General features: G+C 38.3%; 1 protein-coding gene and 2 long non-coding RNA genes across 3 annotated transcripts; 2 read left to right on the forward strand and 1 right to left on the reverse strand.

Moving 5' to 3' along the window:
• Positions 1-1,014: 1,014 nt before the first annotated feature.
• On the reverse strand, positions 1,015-3,614 carry LOC142886785 (calcium-binding protein 5-like). The gene is made up of 5 exons (XM_076023949.1): positions 3,232-3,614; positions 2,974-3,117; positions 2,245-2,354; positions 1,944-2,091; positions 1,015-1,421 (listed from the first exon to the last, which is right to left on the reverse strand). The coding sequence occupies exons 1-5, from the start codon at positions 3,260-3,262 to the stop codon at positions 1,396-1,398; spliced, it is 459 nt and encodes a 152-aa protein (XP_075880064.1). The 5' UTR covers positions 3,263-3,614; the 3' UTR covers positions 1,015-1,395.
• An 11,760-nt stretch (positions 3,615-15,374) lies between these two features.
• On the forward strand, positions 15,375-16,168 carry LOC142886549 (uncharacterized). Its single transcript, XR_012926428.1, has 2 exons — positions 15,375-15,444; positions 15,526-16,168. It is a non-coding gene; the product is annotated as an uncharacterized LOC142886549 (long non-coding RNA).
• A 6,798-nt stretch (positions 16,169-22,966) lies between these two features.
• On the forward strand, positions 22,967-23,763 carry LOC142886797 (uncharacterized). Its single transcript, XR_012926453.1, has 2 exons — positions 22,967-23,036; positions 23,118-23,763. It is a non-coding gene; the product is annotated as an uncharacterized LOC142886797 (long non-coding RNA).
• The last annotated feature ends 1,145 nt before the right edge of the window (positions 23,764-24,908 follow it).

Here is a 24,908-nt window from a genome sequence, read left to right on the forward strand (position 1 = left end):
ATTTTGTCTTATCTGCCATCTGCTCATCTAAGGGTCCTATGACGAGGATTACAGAGAGCAACTAATCCACCCCCAGGGAAACAGATTATTCCTCAGATTGTTGATATGCGGCTTCATATATGTTGTTAAGCGATGCGTGATTTGTCCAGCGCTTGTCATTTGTTTCTATGAGCCGCGCGGGATTGGATGGACACGCTTAACATTACTGTTGTTGAAACAAGCGAGTTAATGACGGCGCAGCCAGAGTGGAGGTGGCCGAAAACAGAGGAAAAACAAACAAGTCAACAAAAAAAACTCAGACGACGCTTCTGGCACTGTGATTGCACTCGCAGCACAGTGTGGAGATTTTGACATACAAAAATGACCATTGTCACTCCGGGCGACTTTCAATACTGTTACGCAACTGCATTAGTGACATTTGAGGGATTATTTTGAGCGCTAGCCGGCAAATGAACAAAGTGGATGGGATATAAATAAATTAATACATCTACTGGCCGGCCTGCCATCCAGAAATCATATCACTAATACTTAAAATGTGGATTAATATGCTATTTCAATATGGGCAACTGTCCCTGCGTGTGTGGGTTCACGGGCTACATATGATCCGTCAAGGACAGTTGCAGATGTTCAGTCATCGATGTGCTGCTTCCTCCTCCAGCGCTCGAGTTTCAATGCTGTTTAAATGATTTCTATCCAGTCAGAGCGAAACTGCAGCTGCAGACGGGAGTTCAAAGTTCACACTAACATCAGGCCTATGTGATCAGGTCAAGCGATTTGGGCAAGAACCCCTTTGAGCTCTGGCTGACCAAATGGTTGGTCTGTTGTCTGGTCATGTTTGCAATGCAAACTCCTTAAGATGTTACTTATTATGAATTATTTTTTTCGTCATCAAAGAACAAATCAATTACACACACACACACACACACACACACACACACACACACACACACACATATTTGTCTCTTTCCCCATTTTCAGCAAATCTTAACAGGCCAATAAGGAGGAAGAGAGAAATTTCTAATTTGACAAATTTATTATTCAGTCCTGACTGGAGCAGACAAGTAAATACACACATACTTATTGGGGAGACGGGTCGAGAAGATGAGTCACAGCAAATAAATAAACAAACAAATAAATAAATAAAATAAGATAAAAACGTAACTAGTTATGGTTTGACTGTTCAGCATTCTCACTTGTTTTATAACTGAACCAACTTCTGTGCTACAGCCATGTACAACTCAAACACATTCACAGGTACAAAGCAGTTGTTAACACGACAGTGAAAAGATGAGAGAACTAATTGACAAGACGTATCGTCGGCATTAAAATCCCTCCTCTTCCGTCACCGTCCTTCTGTTGTCGCTGTTGTTGTTGTTGTTGTTGTTGTTGTTGTTTTCATTTCGACATCATTTTCACAAACTCTGCCGGGATGACAAACAAGACGTAGGTGAGTTGGTGTAGCCGTAACCGCACGAACCTTTTGCCTTTGTAAATAGTGTATGAACTCAACAAACGTACGTCCCATGTATGAACTACGTGGACAGCAGTGCAACAAAACTGTCGTCTTTGGAGTGTCTACAGCACTGGCTCTGCCACTTTCCTACTGTGTGTAAATCCACTCTTGCCTTAAAAATAACAATGACCTCAAAATCAACCGCTCAACTGAAAAAATAACTATTTATTTTTAAATTTTTTTCTAGAAGGAAAACACAGTAGTTTGTCTCACTAACTTACAATTTTAAAACCCTGCCAATTGCTTACACTACCTTTCTTTATTTACCGCCATGCAAATGCTCTAAATGAATTATGCATGTATCATGTCGTCGTTGCACCTGGTCTGACGTGCTTACTGACGCGTTTAAACAGGAACAAAGCCATGGTTGTGGCTGAAAACAAAACTTTCTGGGCCGCAACGGCGCATTTGCACATCTTTTGCATCTCACCTTCAAAGTCCACCGTTCCGTCTCCGTTGTTGTCCGCCTCTCTGACCACGGCCTCAATTTCGTTTTTGCTCGCTTTTTCCCCCAGCAGCTTGACCATGGCGTGTCTCAGCTCCTCTGACGTGATGGAGCCGTCACCGTCGATGTCAAACTGCAGGCAGCATGAAGCGGACAGGGAGGAAACGGCGTCAATGCCTTGCCAAGACAGGCGCGTTTTGGATAATAGCGTCAACGAGGCGATCACCCACAGTATCCACTGTGAGGTGCCAGAGGCCGCATGTGAGAATGGGTGCGCTGGGCTCACCTCTCTGAATGCGTCTTTTAGCTCCTTCAAGCCAATCATGCCGGCAGTTTCGGCCAGAAGCTTGGGAGTCATCAGTTCCACAAAATCCTCAAAGTCCACTCGCCCCCCAACTGTTTACAGGGGAAATGGTTCAATTTTAAGCAGGCAGTATAAAGTAAACACCTTAAAAATAGTGGCCTAACACTATAGTCAAAACCAAAGAAATGGTAACCATAGATTAAATATCTTACTGCACAGAGGAATGTATATTTACAACTACTTTATAACATGTTCTTCAAAAATCTCCTCTCATGTGGGGCACTGGATTCATGCAAACCCTGAATCTATCAAATGACCAAAGCTGCGTCATTCTTTGAATTGAGACCATCGCGCTGTTTCAGAAGTCACAGGTGTGAGTTGCACGATGTGCTTCACTGCTTGCACGAAGCAGAAGCATGTTTCATTTTTGCATGATACTTTCGAGACGAGAAAAAGAGAAATGCAAATAAAGCCAAATCGTCTCCAGGGAGAGGAGGGGCGGGGATGCATTTCCTGCAAACTGATCAATCAGCCTTGAAGGCGCTTCGCAATAAAACACTTTGACCCATAGCAGCTTGATGAAAACTCAAGAAAAGTCAAGCACATTCTTCCAAAAATGAAATCCACAAACAATCAATGACCAACGAGGTAAACCACCCTGATGGAAAACACACAGAGGAAAGTATGTGATGTTGAATTAATCTCACTCACGGTTCATGTTGATGTTCTGGCTGAGTTCTATCAACTCCATTTCAGTTGGCATGTAACCCATGGTCCTCATCAGGTTGCCGAGGTCTTTGCAGGTTATGAAACCGTCCTTGTCTTTGTCGAACTCTATAAAAGCTTCACGCAGCTCTGGCGGCACAAACACACACAAAAAAGAGATCTAGACGTGTAAAACAAAGCCTGTGGAGTAGACGGACGGGTATGTTTGACAGACAGAGGAAAGGAAAACGAGAGAGCATTCACCTTCAATTTCATCATGCGTGAGTGCTCGCATCTGAAACCAAAAAAAAAAATTGCATTGTTACTAGTATCAAAAATAAATACAAATTTGCTGTTTATCGATTCACTGTAAAATTATGTAACTCCTCAGTTGGTCAGTAATGCCATATGCCTTGTATAGCTAGCTCTCGTTAAGCTGTATATATAAATATTTATAGATGCAATGCAACGTGATCGGATAGAAATCCCTTTAAAACGAACTTCCAAGATGTTGAAACAATCTTAGAAGATAGCGAATAAGCTCGCACAGGTCCCCCCACCCCACATTCACCAAAGCGTAAGTGAGATGACATCGATCCATTTCTTTGTTGTCTAATGAAGACTTATTTGGGCTGCATGTACGTAGCAGAATGCATTCAAGCACAGGCAACAGTGATTAAAGCAGGTATGCAAACACTGAGATGCAAAACATGTCATTTGCATGAACTCGAACTTTTTTTCTTTTTTTTTTTGCAGAACACACGGAAAAAACAGGCCGATCTTTGAAGCGACAGATGATGCATCTGACTGATTCACTGGCTAAAAACTTTGGCCCTGTCAACTCTGGCATCTTCTCACATGTGTGTAAAATCATACGGCACAATTAAGGCGACGCCTGTTCTCGCAAAAAACAAACAAACAACAACAACAAACAAACCCAACACATTCATATTAATGATAGCAGAACACAGTAGAGATACTGAATAAATAATAAGGAAAATTAAGTATGAAAGACTTAAAAAAAAAAGATTAAACTTAAGACAGTTGAAGTGGAAGAAAACAGATATTTTCCTACCCTCTTGCCTCCCCCTTTGAGAAAGATGCAGGCTTGTTTGAGACTCATGCTGAAAGGCTCCGATCAGATCCTGGGCTTGTTGCTCAGTGAATAAAAAGTCAAAAACAGACTATATTACATGCCACTAAGTCCTTTGATTCCTTGGTTTCCAGAGTGAGCGCATGTGTGCGTTTAACCCGTGATCATCAGAGATCTGCGTATGTCCGGGAGCAGGGATGAAGTCTCATGTGGATTATCTCTGCAGCTTTGGTCCGGAAAAGAAAGAGGGCTTAATGCCGTGCGTATCTGCAATTTTATAAACGCATGCAAACGTTAGCATTATCTACGGAGGGTTTCGCATTAGGAAAGGATATTTTTAACATCTATATCTTGGCGCAAGCTCAGTAAGAAGTGTTCCTGGTACTTTTAGACCAATATCGTCGTCGTCATCATCATCATCATCATCATCATCATCATCATCACCTCAATCTTATGCTTGGATTTAATCCGAAAGTGCTCAAAAGTAATGAATGAAGGAGTTGAAGGGGTTGGCACACAAAACATAGTCTTGTTAAAGATGTGAAAATGTGTTTATAGCAATAAAGTGTATAGCAATGCTGCTCCATTGTTGCGCAAGTATTTGATGACAACGGGGCAGGTGGCTGTAATGTTGAGCTGAGGAGAAACAGCTGACAGTATTATATAGGTTTTGTACCGGGGGGGAGGTTATCTGTTATGAATAATGACACAATGATGGCACACCATCAGCACGTTACGTAAGCATATATGCTCATAGGCAAAATTAAAATAATCTAAGGAAGTATGTTGTGATGTAACATATTGTGATGTGACCTGTGAACGGCGCATTTCAAATTAGATTTATTTTTCGAACCCTGCCAGTACTGTTTTTCAATGTTTCCTGTTTATGGCTGTCCGGTTCAGGAAGTTTGAGAAAAATAATAAAAGGGTAAAAAATGGCATTTATGACAACCAAACTGCAAAGTATAGTCTGTGTTTCTGCTTTAAACATTTCCATTATTCCCATTTTTTGAGTTCACTTGCAGACAAAAGAGAAGGAGAAAATAAAAATAAAGCAGTTGAAAAAGATGAGCAAGCAAAACAAAGAAAAAACACCAGCTGAGGCTACGGTTTGTCACTTCCTCTTTCTCCAGTCAAATGGTCGCTGGTGAACTGTCGACCTGAGGGCGCTTAAAGGGTGAGAAGGACATCCTCAAAAAAAACATGTGACCACTGTGGTCTAGGGCAAGTCGCGGTGCAGCATTGCCCATTGCACTGTGGTTGAGGCCAAAGGAATTCACAAACACCACGTCTGTTACACTGGAAAGTCAGAAACAAAGCAGGCAGCACGACGGGAAATTAGCTTATGTTGATCTCCTTCAAACAAAAGGATGAAGAGATTTGAACGAGAACTCTTAAAGTGACACATGAAGAACAACTGTAAAAAAATTAGTTATTGTAATTTAACAAGATTGCTTGATAAAAAGGTATCCGGATACAATGCCAGTTTTTGCTAGCTTCATTACTTTTCATCAAATTTAACAATCAGCAGAAAGCAGAAAATACCCCTTAAATAACAAATGTCAATTTACTGATATGAGTGATCTTTTGTGTGTGTGTGTGTGTGTGTGTGTGTGTGTGTGTGTGTGTGTGTGTGTGTGTGTGTTTAAATAGTGTGGTTTGAAATTTGATCAGTGAATAATACACTATGTGAATGTATGTAAATGTACAGCAGAATTTGGATTCACAAGGCAGACGTCAGAGTCAAATCCAGTTTCCTCGTCCCTGTGAGGAGGAGTCCATGCAAAACTCTTGAGTTCTTATATGTGACTGCAGAGAGAAGGACAGAGGACAGTGGACACAGTTCAACATGATGGACTACAGGACGGCACTGCTTCTATTGACCATCTGCTTGGCAGGTCTGCATCTTTCTAGATCCTTATTGCACATTGACATTGGTCTGTGTCATCAGTTTCATTCATGGTTTTCTTTCTTGGCAGGTGTTGATGGTCAGACTCTGACACAATCTGGCTCGGTGGTGAAAAATCCTGGAGAATCTCACAGACTGACCTGTTCATTCTCTGGATCCTCATTCAATGACTACACTATGGCCTGGTTCAAAGAGGCTCCTGGAGGAAGCAAGGAATTTATTGCATACAGCTATAGTGGCAGTACTGACTACTCTGGCTCAGTCAGAGGCCGCTTCACCATCTCCAGAGACAATAACAGAAAGCAGGTGTATCTGCAGATGAGCAGTCTGAGGACTGAAGATTCTGCTGTTTATTACTGCGCTGCAGACTCACAGTGACTGGAGTTGGTTGAGCAGCTGTACAAAAACACAACCCATAATACCATAATAATTTTGAATGATGGATCCCCCACACTGTAATGTTCAAGATAATAATTAGCCTCAACTGCTTTTTTCATTCAACTCCTAATAATATGTTATTCTCCTTACCAAAACAACATATCATAAATTCTCCACCCACATTGGGGCGCTCTCTCCTGTTTCCTCACAAATCCATTGAAAAGTGACATCGTAGAAAATGTGCAATGAATGCGGCGCAGCTTTTGCTAAATTACTTTTGTTAGTTTTGCCCTCTCATGTAATTATACATCAGTAAAAAAAAATCCTGATGTTTGAGTACTTATATAAATATTCAACAAATAGAAAGAAAATTCTTGTTCTTGTTTCAAACCCATTTAACTATGTGCGCCCTGAATTTATCATGTATCCAGTATTTTCTATGTAGATTGCTGAGATAAAAGAATATGAAATGAAAACAAAAACACAAATAATCTTAAAATGTCCCACCCAAATGCACCATATAGAAGCATCAATATGACACCATGGCTTGTCAAGCCATAAAGAATCACACAGTACATCACCTTAAATATTGGGTAGTGCAGCAACACTTAATTTCTATAATATTTAATATCTATTTCAGTATCAATGCAGTTAAAGATTATATATGTATATATGTATATATATGTGCATATGTATATATATATATATATATATGTATATATATATATATATATATATAGGATATAGGATACCATATACTGTATATGGTCTCCAATAAAAAGGTATATTTACAATGACAGTTTGGAAATACAGTATTAACACATCAGACGTCAGCTTGACATTGCTAGCTTCATTACTTTTCATCAAATTTAACAATCAGCAGAGAGCAGAAAATACCCCTTAAATAACAAATGTCAATTTACTGACATCAGTGATCTTATGTGTGTGTGTGTGTGTGTGTGTTTGTTTAAATAGTGTGGTTTTAAATTTGATGAGTGAATAATACAGTTTGTGAATGTATGTAAATGTACAGCAGAATTTGGATTCACAAGGCAGACGTCAGAGTCAAATCCAGTTTCCTCCTCCCTGTGAGGAGGAGTCCATGCAAAACTCTTGAGTTCTTATATGTGACTGCAGAGAGGACAGAGGACAGTGGACACAGTTCAACATGATGGACTACAGGACGGCACTGCTTCTATTGACCATCTGCTTGGCAGGTCTGCATCTTTCTAGATCCTTATTGCACATTGACATTGGTCTGTGTCATCAGTTCCATTCATGGTTTTCTTTCTTGGCAGGTGTTGATGGTCAGACTCTGACACAATCTGGCTCGGTGGTGAAAAATCCTGGAGAATCTCACAGACTGACCTGTTCATTCTCTGGATCCGATTTCAGTGACTATAGTGTGGCCTGGTTTAAAGAGGCTCCTGGAAGAAGCAAGGAATTTGTTGCATACATCAGCTATACTGGCAGTACTTACTACTCTGGCTCAGTCAGAGGCCGCTTCACCATCTCCAGAGACAATAACAGAAAGCAGGTGTATCTGCAGATGAGCAGTCTGAGGACTGAAGATTCTGCTGTTTATTACTGCGCTGCAGACTCACAGTGACTGGAGTTGGTTGAGCAGCTGTACAAAAACACAACCCATAATACCATAATAATTTTGAATGATGAATCCCCCACACTGTAATGTTCAAGATAATAATTAGCCTCAACTGCTTTTTTCATTCAACTCCTAATAATATGTTATTCTCCTTACCAAAACAACATATCATAAATTCTCCACCCACATTGGGGCGCTCTCTCCTGTTTCCTCACAAATCCAATGAAAAGTGACATCGTAGAAAACGTGCAATGAATGCGGCGCAGCTTTTCCTAAATTACTTTTGTTAGTTTTTCTCTCTCATGTTATTATACATCAGTAAAAAAAATCCTGATGTTTGAGTACTTATATAAATATTCAACAAATAGAAAGAATATTCTTGTTCTTGTTTCAAACCCATTTAACTATGTGCGCCCTGAATTTATCATGTATCCAGTATTTTCTATGTAGATTGCTGAGATAAATGAATATGAAATGAAAACAACAACACAAATAATCTTAAAATGTCCCACCCGAATGCACCATATAGAAGCATCAATATGACACCATGGCTTGACAAGCCATAAAAAAAAGAAATCACACAGTACATCACCTTAAATATTGAATAATGGAGCAACACTTAATTTCTGGACCATTTCAAATCTATATCAGTATCAATAATGTAAAAAGTAATATATATATATATATGTATATATATATATATATATATATATATATATATATATATATATATATATATATATATATATATATATATATATATATATATATACATATATATATATATATATTTGGTTACTATATATTTGGGATCCAATAAAAAGGTATATTTACAATGACAGTTTGGAAATACAGTATTAACACATCAGACGTCAGCTTGACATTGCTAGCTTCATTACTTTTCATCAAATTCAACAATCAGCAGAAAGCAGAAAATACCCCTTAAATAACAAATGTCAATTTACTGACATCAGTGATCTTATGTGTGTGTGTGTGTGTGTGTTTAAATCGTGTGGTTTCAAATTTGATCAGTGAATAATATGTAAATGTATGTAAATGTACAGCAGAATTTGGATTCACAAGGCAGACGTCAGAGTCAAATCCAGTTTCCTCCTCCCTGTGAGGAGTCCATGCAAAACTCTTGAGTTCTTATATGTGACTGCAGAGAGGACAGAGGACAGTGGACACAGTTCAACATGATGGACTACAGGACGGCACTGCTTCTATTGACCATCTGCTTGGCAGGTCTGCATCTTTCTAGATCCTTATTGCACATTGACATTGGTCTGTGTCATCAGTTCCATTCATGGTTTTCTTTCTTGGCAGGTGTTGATGGTCAGACTCTGACACAATCTGGCTCGGTGGTGAAAAATCCTGGAGAATCTCACAGACTGACCTGTTCATTCTCTGGATCCTCATTCAATGACTACACTATGGCCTGGTTCAAAGAGGCTCCTGGAAGAAGCAAGGAATTTGTTGCATACATCAGCTATAGTGGTGGCAGTACTGACTACTCTGGCTCAGTCAGAGGCCGCTTCACCATCTCCAGAGACGATAACAGACAGCAGGTGTATCTGCAGATGAACAGTCTGAGGACTGAAGATTCTGCTGTTTATTACTGCGCTGCAGACTCACAGTGACTGGAGTTGGTTGAGCAGCTGTACAAAAACACAACCCATAATACCATAATAATTTTGAATGATGAATCCCCCACACTGTAATGTTCAAGATAATAATTAGCCTCAACTACTTTTTTCACTCAACTCCTAATGTGATAGTGGCGGTCCTGTTACTATGCCTCCAATTGATCATGCGCAGTGGCTACTTGGCCATATCACTTTTGTTAGTTTTGCTCTCCCATATTTTTATACATCAGTGAAGAAATCCTGATGTTTGAGTACTTATATAATTATTCAACAATTACATATTGAAATTCTTGTTCTTGTTTCAAACCCAATTAACTATGTGCGCCCTGAATTTATCATGTATCCAGTATTTTCTACGTAGATTGCTGAGATAAAAACATGTGAAATGAAAACAACAACACAAATAATCTTAAAATGTCCCACCCGAATGCACCATATAGAAGCATCAATATGACACCATGGCTTGACAAGCCATAAAGAATCACACAGTACATCACCTTAAATATTGACTAGTGGAGCAACACTTAATTTCTGGAACATTTCAAATCTATATCAGTGTCAAGAATGTAAAAAGTAAAAAATATATATATTTGGGATCCAATAAAAAGGTATATTTACAATGACAATTTGGAAATACAGTATTAACACATCAGACGTCAGCTTGACATTGCTAGCTTCATTACTTTTCATCAAATTCAACAATCAGCAGAAAGCAGAAAATACCCCTTAAATAACAAATGTCAATTTACTGACATCAGTGATCTTATGTGTGTGGGTGTGTGTGTGTTTAAATAGTGTGGTTTGAAATTTGATCAGTGAATAATATGTGAATGTATGTAAATGTACAGCAGAATTTGGATTCACAAGGCAGACGTCAGAGTCAAATCCAGTTTCCTCGTCCCTGTGAGGAGGAGTCCATGCAAAACTCTTGAGTTCTTATATGTGACTGCAGAGAGAAGGACAGAGGACAGTGGACACAGTTCAACATGATGGACTACAGGACGGCACTGCTTCTATTGACCATCTGCTTGGCAGGTCTGCATCTTTCTAGATCCTTATTGCACATTGACATTGGTCTGTGTCATCAGTTCCATTCATGGTTTTCTTTCTTGGCAGGTGTTGATGGTCAGACTCTGACACAATCTGGCTCGGTGGTGAAAAATCCTGGAGAATCTCACAGACTGACCTGTTCATTCTCTGGATCCTCATTCAGTTCCTACTTGATGGCCTGGTTCAAAGAGGCTCCTGGAAGAAGCAAGGAATTTGTTGCATACATCCACTCTGATGGCAGCATCTACTACTCTGACTCAGTCAGAGGCCGCTTCACCATCTCCAGAGACAATAACAGAAAGCAGGTGTATCTGCAGATGAGCAGTCTGAGGACTGAAGATTCTGCTGTTTATTACTGCGCTGCAGACTCACAGTGACTGGAGTTGGTTGAGCAGCTGTACAAAAACACAACCCATAATACCATAATAATTTTGAATGATGAATCCCCCACACTGTAATGTTCAAGATAATAATTAGCCTCAACTGCTTTTTTCATTCAACTCCTAATAATATGTTATTCTCCTTACCAAAACAACATATCATAAATTCTCCACCCACATTGGGGCGCTCTCTCCTGTTTCCTCACAAATCCAATGAAAAGTGACATCGTAGAAAACGTGCAATGAATGCGGCGCAGCTTTTCCTAAATTACTTTTGTTAGTTTTTCTCTCTCATGTTATTATACATCAGTAAAAAAAAATCCTGATGTTTGAGTACTTATATAAATATTCAACAAATAGAAAGAATATTCTTGTTCTTGTTTCAAACCCATTTAACTATGTGCGCCCTGAATTTATCATGTATCCAGTATTTTCTATGTAGATTGCTGAGATAAAAGAATATGAAATGAAAACAACAACACAAATAATCTTAAAATGTCCCACCCGAATGCACCATATAAAAGCATCAATATGACACCATGGCTTGACAAGCCATAAAAGAAAATCACACAGTACATCACCTTAAATATTGAATAATGGAGCAACACTTAATTTCTGGAACATTTCAAATCTATATCAGTATCAACAATGTAAAAAGTAAAAAAAAAAAATATATATATATTTATATATATATATATATATATATATATATATATATATATATATATATATATATATATATATATATATATATATATATATATATTGGTTACTATATATTTGGGATCCAATAAAAAGGTATATTTACAATGACAGTTTGGAAATACAGTATTAACACATCAGACGTCAGCTTGACATTGCTACCTTCATTACTTTTCATCAAATTCAACAATCAGCAGAAAGCAGAAAATACCCCTTAAATAACAAATGTCAATTTACTGACATCAGTGATCTTATGTGTGTGTGTGTGTGTGTGTGTGTGTGTGTGTGTGTGTGTTTAAATAGTGTGGTTTGAAATTTGATCAGTGAATAATATGTGAATGTATGTAAATGTACAGCAGAATTTGGATTCACAAGGCAGACGTCAGAGTCAAATCCAGTTTCCTCGTCCCTGTGAGGAGGAGTCCATGCAAAACTCTTGAGTTCTTATATGTGACTGCAGAGAGGACAGAGGACAGTGGACACAGTTCAACATGATGGACTACAGGACGGCACTGCTTCTATTGACCATCTGCTTGGCAGGTCTGCATCTTTCTAGATCCTTATTGCACATTGACATTGGTCTGTGTCATCAGTTCCATTCATGGTTTTCTTTCTTGGCAGGTGTTGATGGTCAGACTCTGACACAATCTGGCTCGGTGGTGAAAAATCCTGGAGAATCTCACAGACTGACCTGTTCATTCTCTGGATCCAATTTCAATTACTACACTATGGCCTGGTTTAAAGAGGCTCCTGGAAGAAGCAAGGAATTTGTTGCATTCAGCTATAGGGGCAGTATTGACTACTCTGACTCAGTCAGAGGCCGCTTCACCATCTCCAGAGACGATAACAGACAGCAGGTGTATCTGCAGATGAGCAGTCTAAGGACTGAAGATTCTGCTGTTTATTACTGCGCTGCAGACTCACAGTGACTGGAGTTGGTTGAGCAGCTGTACAAAAACACAACCCATAATACCATAATAATTTTGAATGATGGATCCCCCACACTGTAATGTTCAAGATAATAATTAGCCTCAACGGCTTTTTTCATTCAACTCCTAATAATATGTTATTCTCCTTACCAAAACAACATATCATAAATTCTCCACCCACATTGGGGCGCTCTCTCCTGTTTCCTCACAAATCCATTGAAAAGTGACATCGTAGAAAACGTGCAATGAATGCGGCGCAGCTTTTGCTAAATTACTTTTGTTAGTTTTGCCCTCTCATGTTATTATACATCAGTAAAAAAAAATCCTGATGTTTGACTACTTATATAAATATTCAACAAATAGAAAGAAAATTCTTGTTCTTGTTTCAAACCCATTTAACTATGTGCGCCCTGAATTTATCATGTATCCAGTATTTTCTATGTAGATTGCTGAGATAAATGAATATGAAATGAAAACAAAAACACAAATAATCTTAAAATGTCCCACCCAAATGCACCATATAGAAGCATCAATATGACACCATGGCTTGACAAGCCATAAAAAAAAATCACACAGTACATCACCTTAAATATTGGGTAGTGCAGCAACACTTTATAATTTCTGGAACATTTCAAATCTATATCAGTATCAATAATGTAAAAAGTAAAAAAAATATATATATGTATTTGGTTACTATATATTTGGGACCCAATAAAAAGGTATATTTACAATGACAGTTTGGAAATACAGTATTAACACATCAGACGTCAGCTTGACATTGCTACCTTCATTACTTTTCATCAAATTCAACAATCAGCAGAAAGCAGAAAATACCCCTTAAATAACAAATGTCAATTTACTGACATCAGTGATCTTATGTGTGTGTGTGTGTGTGTGTGTGTGTGTGTGTGTGTGTGTGTGTGTTTAAATAGTGTGGTTTGAAATTTGATCAGTGAATAATACAGTATGTGAATGTATGTAAATGTACAGCAGAATTTGGATTCACAAGGCAGACGTCAGAGTCAAATCCAGTTTCCTCGTCCCTGTGAGGAGGAGTCCATGCAAAACTCTTGAGTTCTTATATGTGACTGCAGAGAGGACAGAGGACAGTGGACACAGTTCAACATGATGGACTACAGGACGGCACTGCTTCTATTGACCATCTGCTTGGCAGGTCTGCATCTTTCTAGATCCTTATTGCACATTGACATTGGTGTGTGTCATCAGTTCCATTCATGGTTTTCTTTCTTGGCAGGTGTTGATGGTCAGACTCTGACACAATCTGGCTCGGTGGTGAAAAATCCTGGAGAATCTCACAGACTGACCTGTTCATTCTCTGGATCCTCATTCAGTTCCTATACTATGGCCTGGTTCAAAGAGGCTCCTGGAAGAAGCAAGGAATTTGTTGCATACATCTACTATGGTGGCAGCATCTACTACTCTGACTCAGTCAGAGGCCGCTTCACCATCTCCAGAGACAATAACAGAAAGCAGGTGTATCTGCAGATGAGCAGTCTGAGGACTGAAGATTCTGCTGTTTATTACTGCGCTGCAGACTCACAGTGACTGGAGTTGGTTGAGCAGCTGTACAAAAACACAACCCATAATACCATAATAATTTTGAATGATGAATGCCCCACACTGTAATGTTCAAGATAATAATTAGCATCAACTGCTTTTTTCATTCAACTCCTAATAATATGTTATTCTCCTTACCAAAACAACATATCATAAATTCTCCACCCACATTGGGGCGCTCTCTCCTGTTTCCTCACAAATCCATTGAAAAGTGACATCGTAGAAAACGTGCAATGAATGCGGCGCAGCTTTTGCTAAATTACTTTTGTTAGTTTTGCTCTCTCATGTTATTATACATCAGTAAAAAAAAATCCTGATGTTTGAGTACTTATATAAATATTCAACAAATAGAAAGAAAATTCTTGTTCTTGTTTCAAACCCATTTAACTATGTGCGCCCTGAATTTATCATGTATCCAGTATTTTCTATGTAGATTGCTGAGATAAAAACATATGAAATGAAAACAAAAACACAAATAATCTTAAAATGTCCCACCCAAATGCACCATATAGAAGCATCAATATGACACCATGGCTTGTCAAGCCATAAAGAATCACACAGTACATCACCTTAAATATTGGGTAGTGCAGCAACACTTAATTTCTATAATATTTAATATCTATTTCAGTATCAATGCAGTTAAAGATTATATATGTATATATGTATATATATGTGCATATGTATATATATATATATATGTATATATATATATATATATATATATATATAGGATATAGGATACCATATACTGTATATGGTCTCCAATAAAAAGGTATATTTACAATGACAGTTTGGAAATACAGTATTAACACATCAGACGTCAGCTTGACATTGCTAGCTTCATTACTTTTCATCAAATTTAACAATCAGCAGAGAGCAGAAAATACCCCTTATATAACAAATGTCAATTTACTGATCTCAGTGATCTTATGTGTATGTGTGTGTGTGTGTGTGTTTGTTTAATTAGTGTGGTTTTAAATTTGATGAGTGAATAATACAGTTTGTGAATGTATGTAAATGTACAGCAGAATTTGGATTCACAAGGCAGACGTCAGAGTCAAATCCAGTTTCCTCGTCCCTGTGAGGAGGAGTCCATGCAAAACTCTTGAGTTCTTATATGTGACTGCAGAGAGGACAGAGGACAGTGGACACAGTTCAACATGATGGACTACAGGACGGCACTGCTTCTATTGACCATCTGCTTGGCAGGTCTGCATCTTTCTAGATCCTTATTGCACATTGACATTGGTCTGTGTCATCAGTTCCATTCATGGTTTTCTTTCTTGGCAGGTGTTGATGGTCAGACTCTGACACAATCTGGCTCGGTGGTGAAAAATCCTGGAGAATCTCACAGACTGACCTGTTCATTCTCTGGATCCGATTTCAATTACTACGATATGGCCTGGTTTAAAGAGGCTCCTGGAGGAAGCAAGGAATTTGTTGCATTCAGCTATAGTGGCAGTACTTACTACTCTGGCTCAGTCAGAGGCCGCTTCACCATCTCCAGAGACGATAACAGACAGCAGGTGTATCTGCAGATGAACAGTCTGAGGACTGAAGATTCTGCTGTTTATTACTGCGCTGCAGACTCACAGTGACTGGAGTTGGTTGAGCAGCTGTACAAAAACACAACCCATAATACCATAATAATTTTGAATGATGAATGCCCCACACTGTAATGTTCAAGATAATAATTAGCCTCAACTGCTTTTTTCATTCAACTCCTAATAATATGTTATTCTCCTTACCAAAACAACATATCATAAATTCTCCACCCACATTGGGGCGCTCTCTCCTGTTTCCTCACAAATCCAATGAAAAGTGACATTGTAGAAAACGTGCAATGAATGCGGCGCAGCTTTTGCTAAATTACTTTTGTTAGTTTTGCTCTCTCATGTTATTATACATCAGTAAAAAAAATCCTGATGTTTGAGTACTTATATAAATATTCAACAAATAGAAAGAAAATTCTTGTTCTTGTTTCAAACCCATTTAACTATGTGCGCCCTGAATTTATCATGTATCCATGATTTTCTATGTAGATTGCTGAGATAAATGAATATGAAATGAAAACAAAAACACAAATAATCTTAAAATGTCCCACCCAAATGCACCATATAGAAGCATCAATATGACACCATGGCTTGACAAGCCATAAAAAAAAAAATCACCCAGTACATCACCTTAAATATTGGGTAGTGCAGCAACACTTAATTTCTGGACCATTTCAAATCTATATCAGTATCAATAATGTAAAAAGTAAAAAAAATATATATATGTATTTGGTTACTATATATTTGGGACCCAATAAAAAGGTATATTTACAATGACAGTTTGGAAATACAATATTAACACATCAGACGTCAGCTTGACATTGCTAGCTTCATTACTTTTCATCAAATTCAACAATCAGCAGAAAGCAGAAAATACCCCTTAAATAACAAATGTCAATTTACTGACATCAGTGATCTTATGTGTGTGTGTGTGTGTGTGTTTAAATAGTGTGGTTTGAAATTTGATCAGTGAATAATATGTGAATGTATGTAAATGTACAGCAGAATTTGGATTCACAAGGCAGACGTCAGAGTCAAATCCAGTTTCCTCGTCCCTGTGAGGAGGAGTCCATGCAAAACTCTTGAGTTCTTATATGTGACTGCAGAGAGAAGGACAGAGGACAGTGGACACAGTTCAACATGATGGACTACAGGACGGCACTGCTTCTATTGACCATCTGCTTGGCAGGTCTGCATCTTTCTAGATCCTTATTGCACATTGACATTGGTCTGTGTCATCAGTTCCATTCATGGTTTTCTTTCTTGGCAGGTGTTGATGGTCAGACTCTGACACAATCTGGCTCGGTGGTGAAAAATCCTGGAGAATCTCACAGACTGACCTGTTCATTCTCTGGATCCTCATTCAATGACTACAATATGGCCTGGTTTGAAGAGGCTCCTGGAAGAAGCAAGGAATTTGTTGCATACATCAGCTATAGTGGTGGCAGCATCTACTACTCTGACTCAGTCAGAGGCCGCTTCACCATCTCCAGAGACAATAACAGAAAGCAGGTGTATCTGCAGATGAACAGTCTGAGGACTGAAGATTCTGCTGTTTATTACTGCGCTGCAGACTCACAGTGACTGGAGTTGGTTGAGCAGCTGTACAAAAACACAACCCATAATACCATAATAATTTTGAATGATGAATCCCCCACACTGTAATGTTCAAGATAATAATTAGCATCAACTGCTTTTTTCATTCAACTCCTAATAATATGTTATTCTCCTTACCAAAACAACATATCATAAATTCTCCACCCACATTGGGGCGCTCTCTCCTGTTTCCTCACAAATCCAATGAAAAGTGACATCGTAGAAAACGTGCAATGAATGCGGCGCAGCTTTTCCTAAATTACTTTTGTTAGTTTTTCTCTCTCATGTTATTATACATCAGTAAAAAAAAATCCTGATGTTTGAGTACTTATATAAATATTCAACAAATAGAAAGAATATTCTTGTTCTTGTTTCAAACCCATTTAACTATGTGCGCCCTGAATTTATCATGTATCCAGTATTTTCTATGTAGATTGCTGAGATAAAAACATATGAAATGAAAACAAAAACACAAATAATCTTAAAATGTCCCACCCGAATGCACCATATAGAAGCATCAATATGACACCATGGCTTGACAAGCCATAAAAGAAAATCACACAGTACATCACCTTAAATATTGGGTAGTGGAGCAACACTTAATTTCTGGAACATTTCAAATCTATATCAGTATCAATAATGTAAAAAGTAAAATATATATATATATATTTAGTTACTATATATTTGGGATCCAATAAAAAGGTATATTTACAATGACAGTTTGGAAATACAGTATTAACACATCAGACGTCAGCTTGACATTGCTAGCTTCATTACTTTTCATCAAATTCAACAATCAGCAGAAAGCAGAAAATACCCCTTAAATAACAAATGTCAATTTACTGACATCAGTGATCTTATGTGTGTGTGTGTGTGTGTGTGTGTTTAAATAGTGTGGTTTTAAATTTGATCAGTGAATAATATGTGCATGTATGTAAATGTACAGCAGAATTTGGATTCACAAGGCAGACGTCAGAGTCAAATCCAGTTTCCTCGTCCCTGTGAGGAGGAGTCCATGCAAAACTCTTGAGTTCTTATATGTGACTGCAGAGAGGACAGAGGACAGTGGACACAGTTCAACATGATGGACTACAGGACGGCACTGCTTCTATTGACCATCTGCTTGGCAGGTCTGCATCTTTCTAGATCCTTATTGCACATTGACATTGGTCTGTGTCATCAGTTCCATTCATGGTTTTCTTTCTTGGCAGGTGTTGATGGTCAGACTCTGACACAATCTGGCTCGGTGGTGAAAAATCCTGGAGAATCTCACAGACTGACCTGTTCATTCTCTGGATCCTCATTCAGTTCCTACTTGATGGCCTGGTTTAAAGAGGCTCCTGGAAGAAGCAAGGAATTTATTGCATATATCAGCTATAGTGGTGGCAGTATTGACTACTCTGACTCAGTCAGAGGCCGCTTCACCATCTCCAGAGACGATAACAGACAGCAGGTGTATCTGCAGATGAACAGTCTGAGGACTGAAGATTCTGCTGTTTATTACTGCGCTGCAGACTCACAGTGACTGGAGTTGGTTGAGCAGCTGTACAAAAACACAACCCATAATACCATAATAATTTTGAATGATGAATCCCCCACACTGTAATGTTCAAGATAATAATTAGCCTCAACTGCTTTTTTCATTCAACTCCTAATGTGATAGTGGCGGTCCTGTTACTATGCCTCCAAGTGATCATGCGCCGTGGCTACTTGGCCATATCACTTTTGTTAGTTTTGCTCTCCCATATTTTTATACATCAGTGAAGAAATCCTGATGTTTGAGTACTTATATAATTATTCAACAATTACATATTGAAATTCTTGTTCTTGTTTCAAACCCAATTAACTATGTGCGCCCTGAATTTATCATGTATCCAGTATTTTCTACGTAGATTGCTGAGATAAAAACATGTGAAATGAAAACAACAACACAAATAATCTTAAAATGTCCCACCCGAATGCACCATATAGAAGCATCAATATGACACCATGGCTTGACAAGCCATAAAGAATCACACAGTACATCACCTTAAATATTGACTAGTGGAGCAACACTTAATTTCTGGAACATTTCAAATCTATATCAGTGTCAAGAATGTAAAAAGTAAAAAATATATATATTTGGGATCCAATAAAAAGGTATATTTACAATGACAATTTGGAAATACAGTATTAACACATCAGACGTCAGCTTGACATTGCTAGCTTCATTACTTTTCATCAAATTCAACAATCAGCAGAGAGCAGAAAATACCCCTTAAATAACAAATGTCAATTTACTGACATCAGTGATCTTATGTGTGTGGGTGTGTGTGTGTTTAAATAGTGTGGTTTGAAATTTGATGAGTGAATAATATGTGAATGTATGTAAATGTACAGCAGAATTTGGATTCACAAGGCAGACGTCAGAGTCAAATCCAGTTTCCTCGTCCCTGTGAGGAGGAGTCCATGCAAAACTCTTGAGTTCTTATATGTGACTGCAGAGAGGACAGAGGACAGTGGACACAGTTCAACATGATGGACTACAGGACGGCACTGCTTCTATTGACCATCTGCTTGGCAGGTCTGCATCTTTCTAGATCCTTATTGCACATTGACATTGGTCTGTGTCATCAGTTCCATTCATGGTTTTCTTTCTTGGCAGGTGTTGATGGTCAGACTCTGACACAATCTGGCTCGGTGGTGAAAAATCCTGGAGAATCTCACAGACTGACCTGTTCATTCTCTGGATCCTCATTCAATGACTACACTATGGCCTGGTTCAAAGAGGCTCCTGGAAGAAGCAAGGAATTTGTTGCATACATCAGCTATAGTGGTGGCAGTACTGACTACTCTGGCTCAGTCAGAGGCCGCTTCACCATCTCCAGAGACGATAACAGACAGCAGGTGTATCTGCAGATGAACAGTCTGAGGACTGAAGATTCTGCTGTTTATTACTGCGCTGCAGACTCACAGTGACTGGAGTTGGTTGAGCAGCTGTACAAAAACACAACCCATAATACCATAATAATTTTGAATGATGAATCCCCCACACTGTAATGTTCAAGATAATAATTAGCCTCAACTACTTTTTTCACTCAAGTCCTAATGTGATAGTGGCGGTCCTGTTACTATGCCTCCAAGTGATCATGCGCCGTGGCTACTTGGCCATATCACTTTTGTTAGTTTTGCTCTCCCATATTTTTATACATCAGTGAAGAAATCCTGATGTTTGAGTACTTATATAATTATTCAACAATTACATATTGAAATTCTTGTTCTTGTTTCAAACCCAATTAACTATGTGCGCCCTGAATTTATCATGTATCCAGTATTTTCTACGTAGATTGCTGAGATAAAAACATGTGAAATGAAAACAACAACACAAATAATCTTAAAATGTCCCACCCGAATGCACCATATAGAAGCATCAATATGACACCATGGCTTGACAAGCCATAAAGAATCACACAGTACATCACCTTAAATATTGACTAGTGGAGCAACACTTAATTTCTGGAACATTTCAAATCTATATCAGTGTCAAGAATGTAAAAAGTAAAAAATATATATATTTGGGATCCAATAAAAAGGTATATTTACAATGACAATTTGGAAATACAGTATTAACACATCAGACGTCAGCTTGACATTGCTAGCTTCATTACTTTTCATCAAATTCAACAATCAGCAGAGAGCAGAAAATACCCCTTAAATAACAAATGTCAATTTACTGACATCAGTGATCTTATGTGTGTGGGTGTGTGTGTGTTTAAATAGTGTGGTTTGAAATTTGATCAGTGAATAATATGTGAATGTATGTAAATGTACAGCAGAATTTGGATTCACAAGGCAGACGTCAGAGTCAAATCCAGTTTCCTCGTCCCTGTGAGGAGGAGTCCATGCAAAACTCTTGAGTTCTTATATGTGACTGCAGAGAGGACAGAGGACAGTGGACACAGTTCAACATGATGGACTACAGGACGGCACTGCTTCTATTGACCATCTGCTTGGCAGGTCTGCATCTTTCTAGATCCTTATTGCACATTGACATTGGTCTGTGTCATCAGTTCCATTCATGGTTTTCTTTCTTGGCAGGTGTTGATGGTCAGACTCTGACACAATCTGGCTCGGTGGTGAAAAATCCTGGAGAATCTCACAGACTGACCTGTTCATTCTCTGGATCCTCATTCAGTTCCTACTTGATGGCCTGGTTCAAAGAGGCTCCTGGAAGAAGCAAGGAATTTGTTGCATACATCAGCGATAGTGGTGGCAGTACTTACTACTCTGACTCAGTCAGAGGCCGCTTCACCATCTCCAGAGACAATAACAGAAAGCAGGTGTATCTGCAGATGAGCAGTCTGAGGACTGAAGATTCTGCTGTTTATTACTGCGCTGCAGACTCACAGTGACTGGAGTTGGTTGAGCAGCTGTACAAAAACACAACCCATAATACCATAATAATTTTGAATGATGAATCCCCCACACTGTAATGTTCAAGATAATAATTAGCATCAACTACTTTTTTCATTCAACTCCTAATAATATGTTATTCTCCTTACCAAAACAACATATCATAAATTCTCCACCCACATTGGGGCGCTCTCTCCTGTTTCCTCACAAATCCAATGAAAAGTGACATCGTAGAAAACGTGCAATGAATGCGGCGCAGCTTTTGCTAAATTACTTTTGTTAGTTTTGCTCTCTCATGTTATTATACATCAGTAAAAAAAAATCCTGATGTTTGAGTACTTATATAAATATTCAACAAATAGAAAGAAAATTCTTGTTCTTGTTTCAAACCCATTTAACTATGTGTGCCCTGAATTTATCATGTATCCAGTATTTTCTATGTAGATTGCTGAGATAAAAACATATGAAATGAAAACAAAAAAACAAATAATCTTAAAATGTCCCACCCGAATGCACCATATAGAAGCATCAATATGACACCATGGCTTGTCAAGCCATAAAGAATCACACAGTACATCACCTTAAATATTGGGTAGTGCAGCAACACTTAATTTCTATAATATTTAATATCTATTTCAGTATCAATGCAGTTAAAGATTATATATGTATATATGTATATATATGTGCATATGTATATATATATATATGTATATATATATATATATATATATATATGTATATATATATATATATATATATATATATATATATATACATATAGGATATAGGATACCATATACTGTATATGGTCTCCAATAAAAAGGTATATTTACAATGACAGTTTGGAAATACAGTATTAACACATCAGACGTCAGCTTGACATTGCTAGCTTCATTACTTTTCATCAAATTTAACAATCAGCAGAGAGCAGAAAATACCCCTTATATAACAAATGTCAATTTACTGATCTCAGTGATCTTATGTGTATGTGTGTGTGTGTGTGTGTTTGTTTAATTAGTGTGGTTTTAAATTTGATGAGTGAATAATACAGTTTGTGAATGTATGTAAATGTACAGCAGAATTTGGATTCACAAGGCAGACGTCAGAGTCAAATCCAGTTTCCTCGTCCCTGTGAGGAGGAGTCCATGCAAAACTCTTGAGTTCTTATATGTGACTGCAGAGAGGACAGAGGACAGTGGACACAGTTCAACATGATGGACTACAGGACGGCACTGCTTCTATTGACCATCTGCTTGGCAGGTCTGCATCTTTCTAGATCCTTATTGCACATTGACATTGGTCTGTGTCATCAGTTCCATTCATGGTTTTCTTTCTTGGCAGGTGTTGATGGTCAGACTCTGACACAATCTGGCTCGGTGGTGAAAAATCCTGGAGAATCTCACAGACTGACCTGTTCATTCTCTGGATCCGATTTCAATTACTACGATATGGCCTGGTTTAAAGAGGCTCCTGGAGGAAGCAAGGAATTTGTTGCATACATCAGCTATGGTGGCAGTACTGACTACTCTGGCTCAGTCAGAGGCCGCTTCACCATCTCCAGAGACGATAACAGACAGCAGGTGTATCTGCAGATGAGCAGTCTGAGGACTGAAGATTCTGCTGTTTATTACTGCGCTGCAGACTCACAGTGACTGGAGTTGGTTGAGCAGCTGTACAAAAACACAACCCATAATACCATAATAATTTTGAATGATGAATGCCCCACACTGTAATGTTCAAGATAATAATTAGCCTCAACTGCTTTTTTCATTCAACTCCTAATAATATGTTATTCTCCTTACCAAAACAACATATCATAAATTCTCCACCCACATTGGGGCGCTCTCTCCTGTTTCCTCACAAATCCAATGAAAAGTGACATTGTAGAAAACGTGCAATGAATGCGGCGCAGCTTTTGCTAAATTACTTTTGTTAGTTTTGCTCTCTCATGTTATTATACATCAGTAAAAAAAATCCTGATGTTTGAGTACTTATATAAATATTCAACAAATAGAAAGAAAATTCTTGTTCTTGTTTCAAACCCATTTAACTATGTGCGCCCTGAATTTATCATGTATCCATGATTTTCTATGTAGATTGCTGAGATAAATGAATATGAAATGAAAACAAAAACACAAATAATCTTAAAATGTCCCACCCAAATGCACCATATAGAAGCATCAATATGACACCATGGCTTGACAAGCCATAAAAAAAAATCACACAGTACATCACCTGAAATATTGGGTAGTGCAGCAACACTTAATTTCTGGACCATTTCAAATCTATATCAGTATCAATAATGTAAAAAGTAAAAAAAATATATATATGTATTTGGTTACTATATATTTGGGACCCAATAAAAAGGTATATTTACAATGACAGTTTGGAAATACAATATTAACACATCAGACGTCAGCTTGACATTGCTAGCTTCATTACTTTTCATCAAATTCAACAATCAGCAGAAAGCAGAAAATACCCCTTAAATAACAAATGTCAATTTACTGACATCAGTGATCTTATGTGTGTGTGTGTGTGTGTGTTTAAATTGTGTGGTTTGAAATTTGATCAGTGAATAATATGTGAATGTATGTAAATGTACAGCAGAATTTGGATTCACAAGGCAGACGTCAGAGTCAAATCCAGTTTCCTCGTCCCTGTGAGGAGGAGTCCATGCAAAACTCTTGAGTTCTTATATGTGACTGCAGAGAGGACAGAGGACAGTGGACACAGTTCAACATGATGGACTACAGGACGGCACTGCTTCTATTGACCATCTGCTTGGCAGGTCTGCATCTTTCTAGATCCTTATTGCACATTGACATTGGTCTGTGTCATCAGTTCCATTCATGGTTTTCTTTCTTGGCAGGTGTTGATGGTCAGACTCTGACACAATCTGGCTCGGTGGTGAAAAATCCTGGAGAATCTCACAGACTGACCTGTTCATTCTCTGGATCCTCATTCAGTTACTATGGTGTGGCCTGGTTCAAAGAGGCTCCTGGAAGAAGCAAGGAATTTATTGCATACAGCTATAGTGGCAGTACTGACTACTCTGGCTCAGTCAGAGGCCGCTTCACCATCTCCAGAGACGATAACAGACAGCAGGTGTATCTGCAGATGAACAGTCTG

Source organism: Nelusetta ayraudi, unplaced genomic scaffold (assembly GCF_046127955.1).
Source record: "Nelusetta ayraudi isolate G7.1 ecotype Tasmania unplaced genomic scaffold, CSIRO-AGI_Nayr_v1 ptg000016l, whole genome shotgun sequence".
Classification (NCBI taxonomy): Eukaryota; Metazoa; Chordata; class Actinopteri; order Tetraodontiformes; family Monacanthidae; genus Nelusetta; species Nelusetta ayraudi.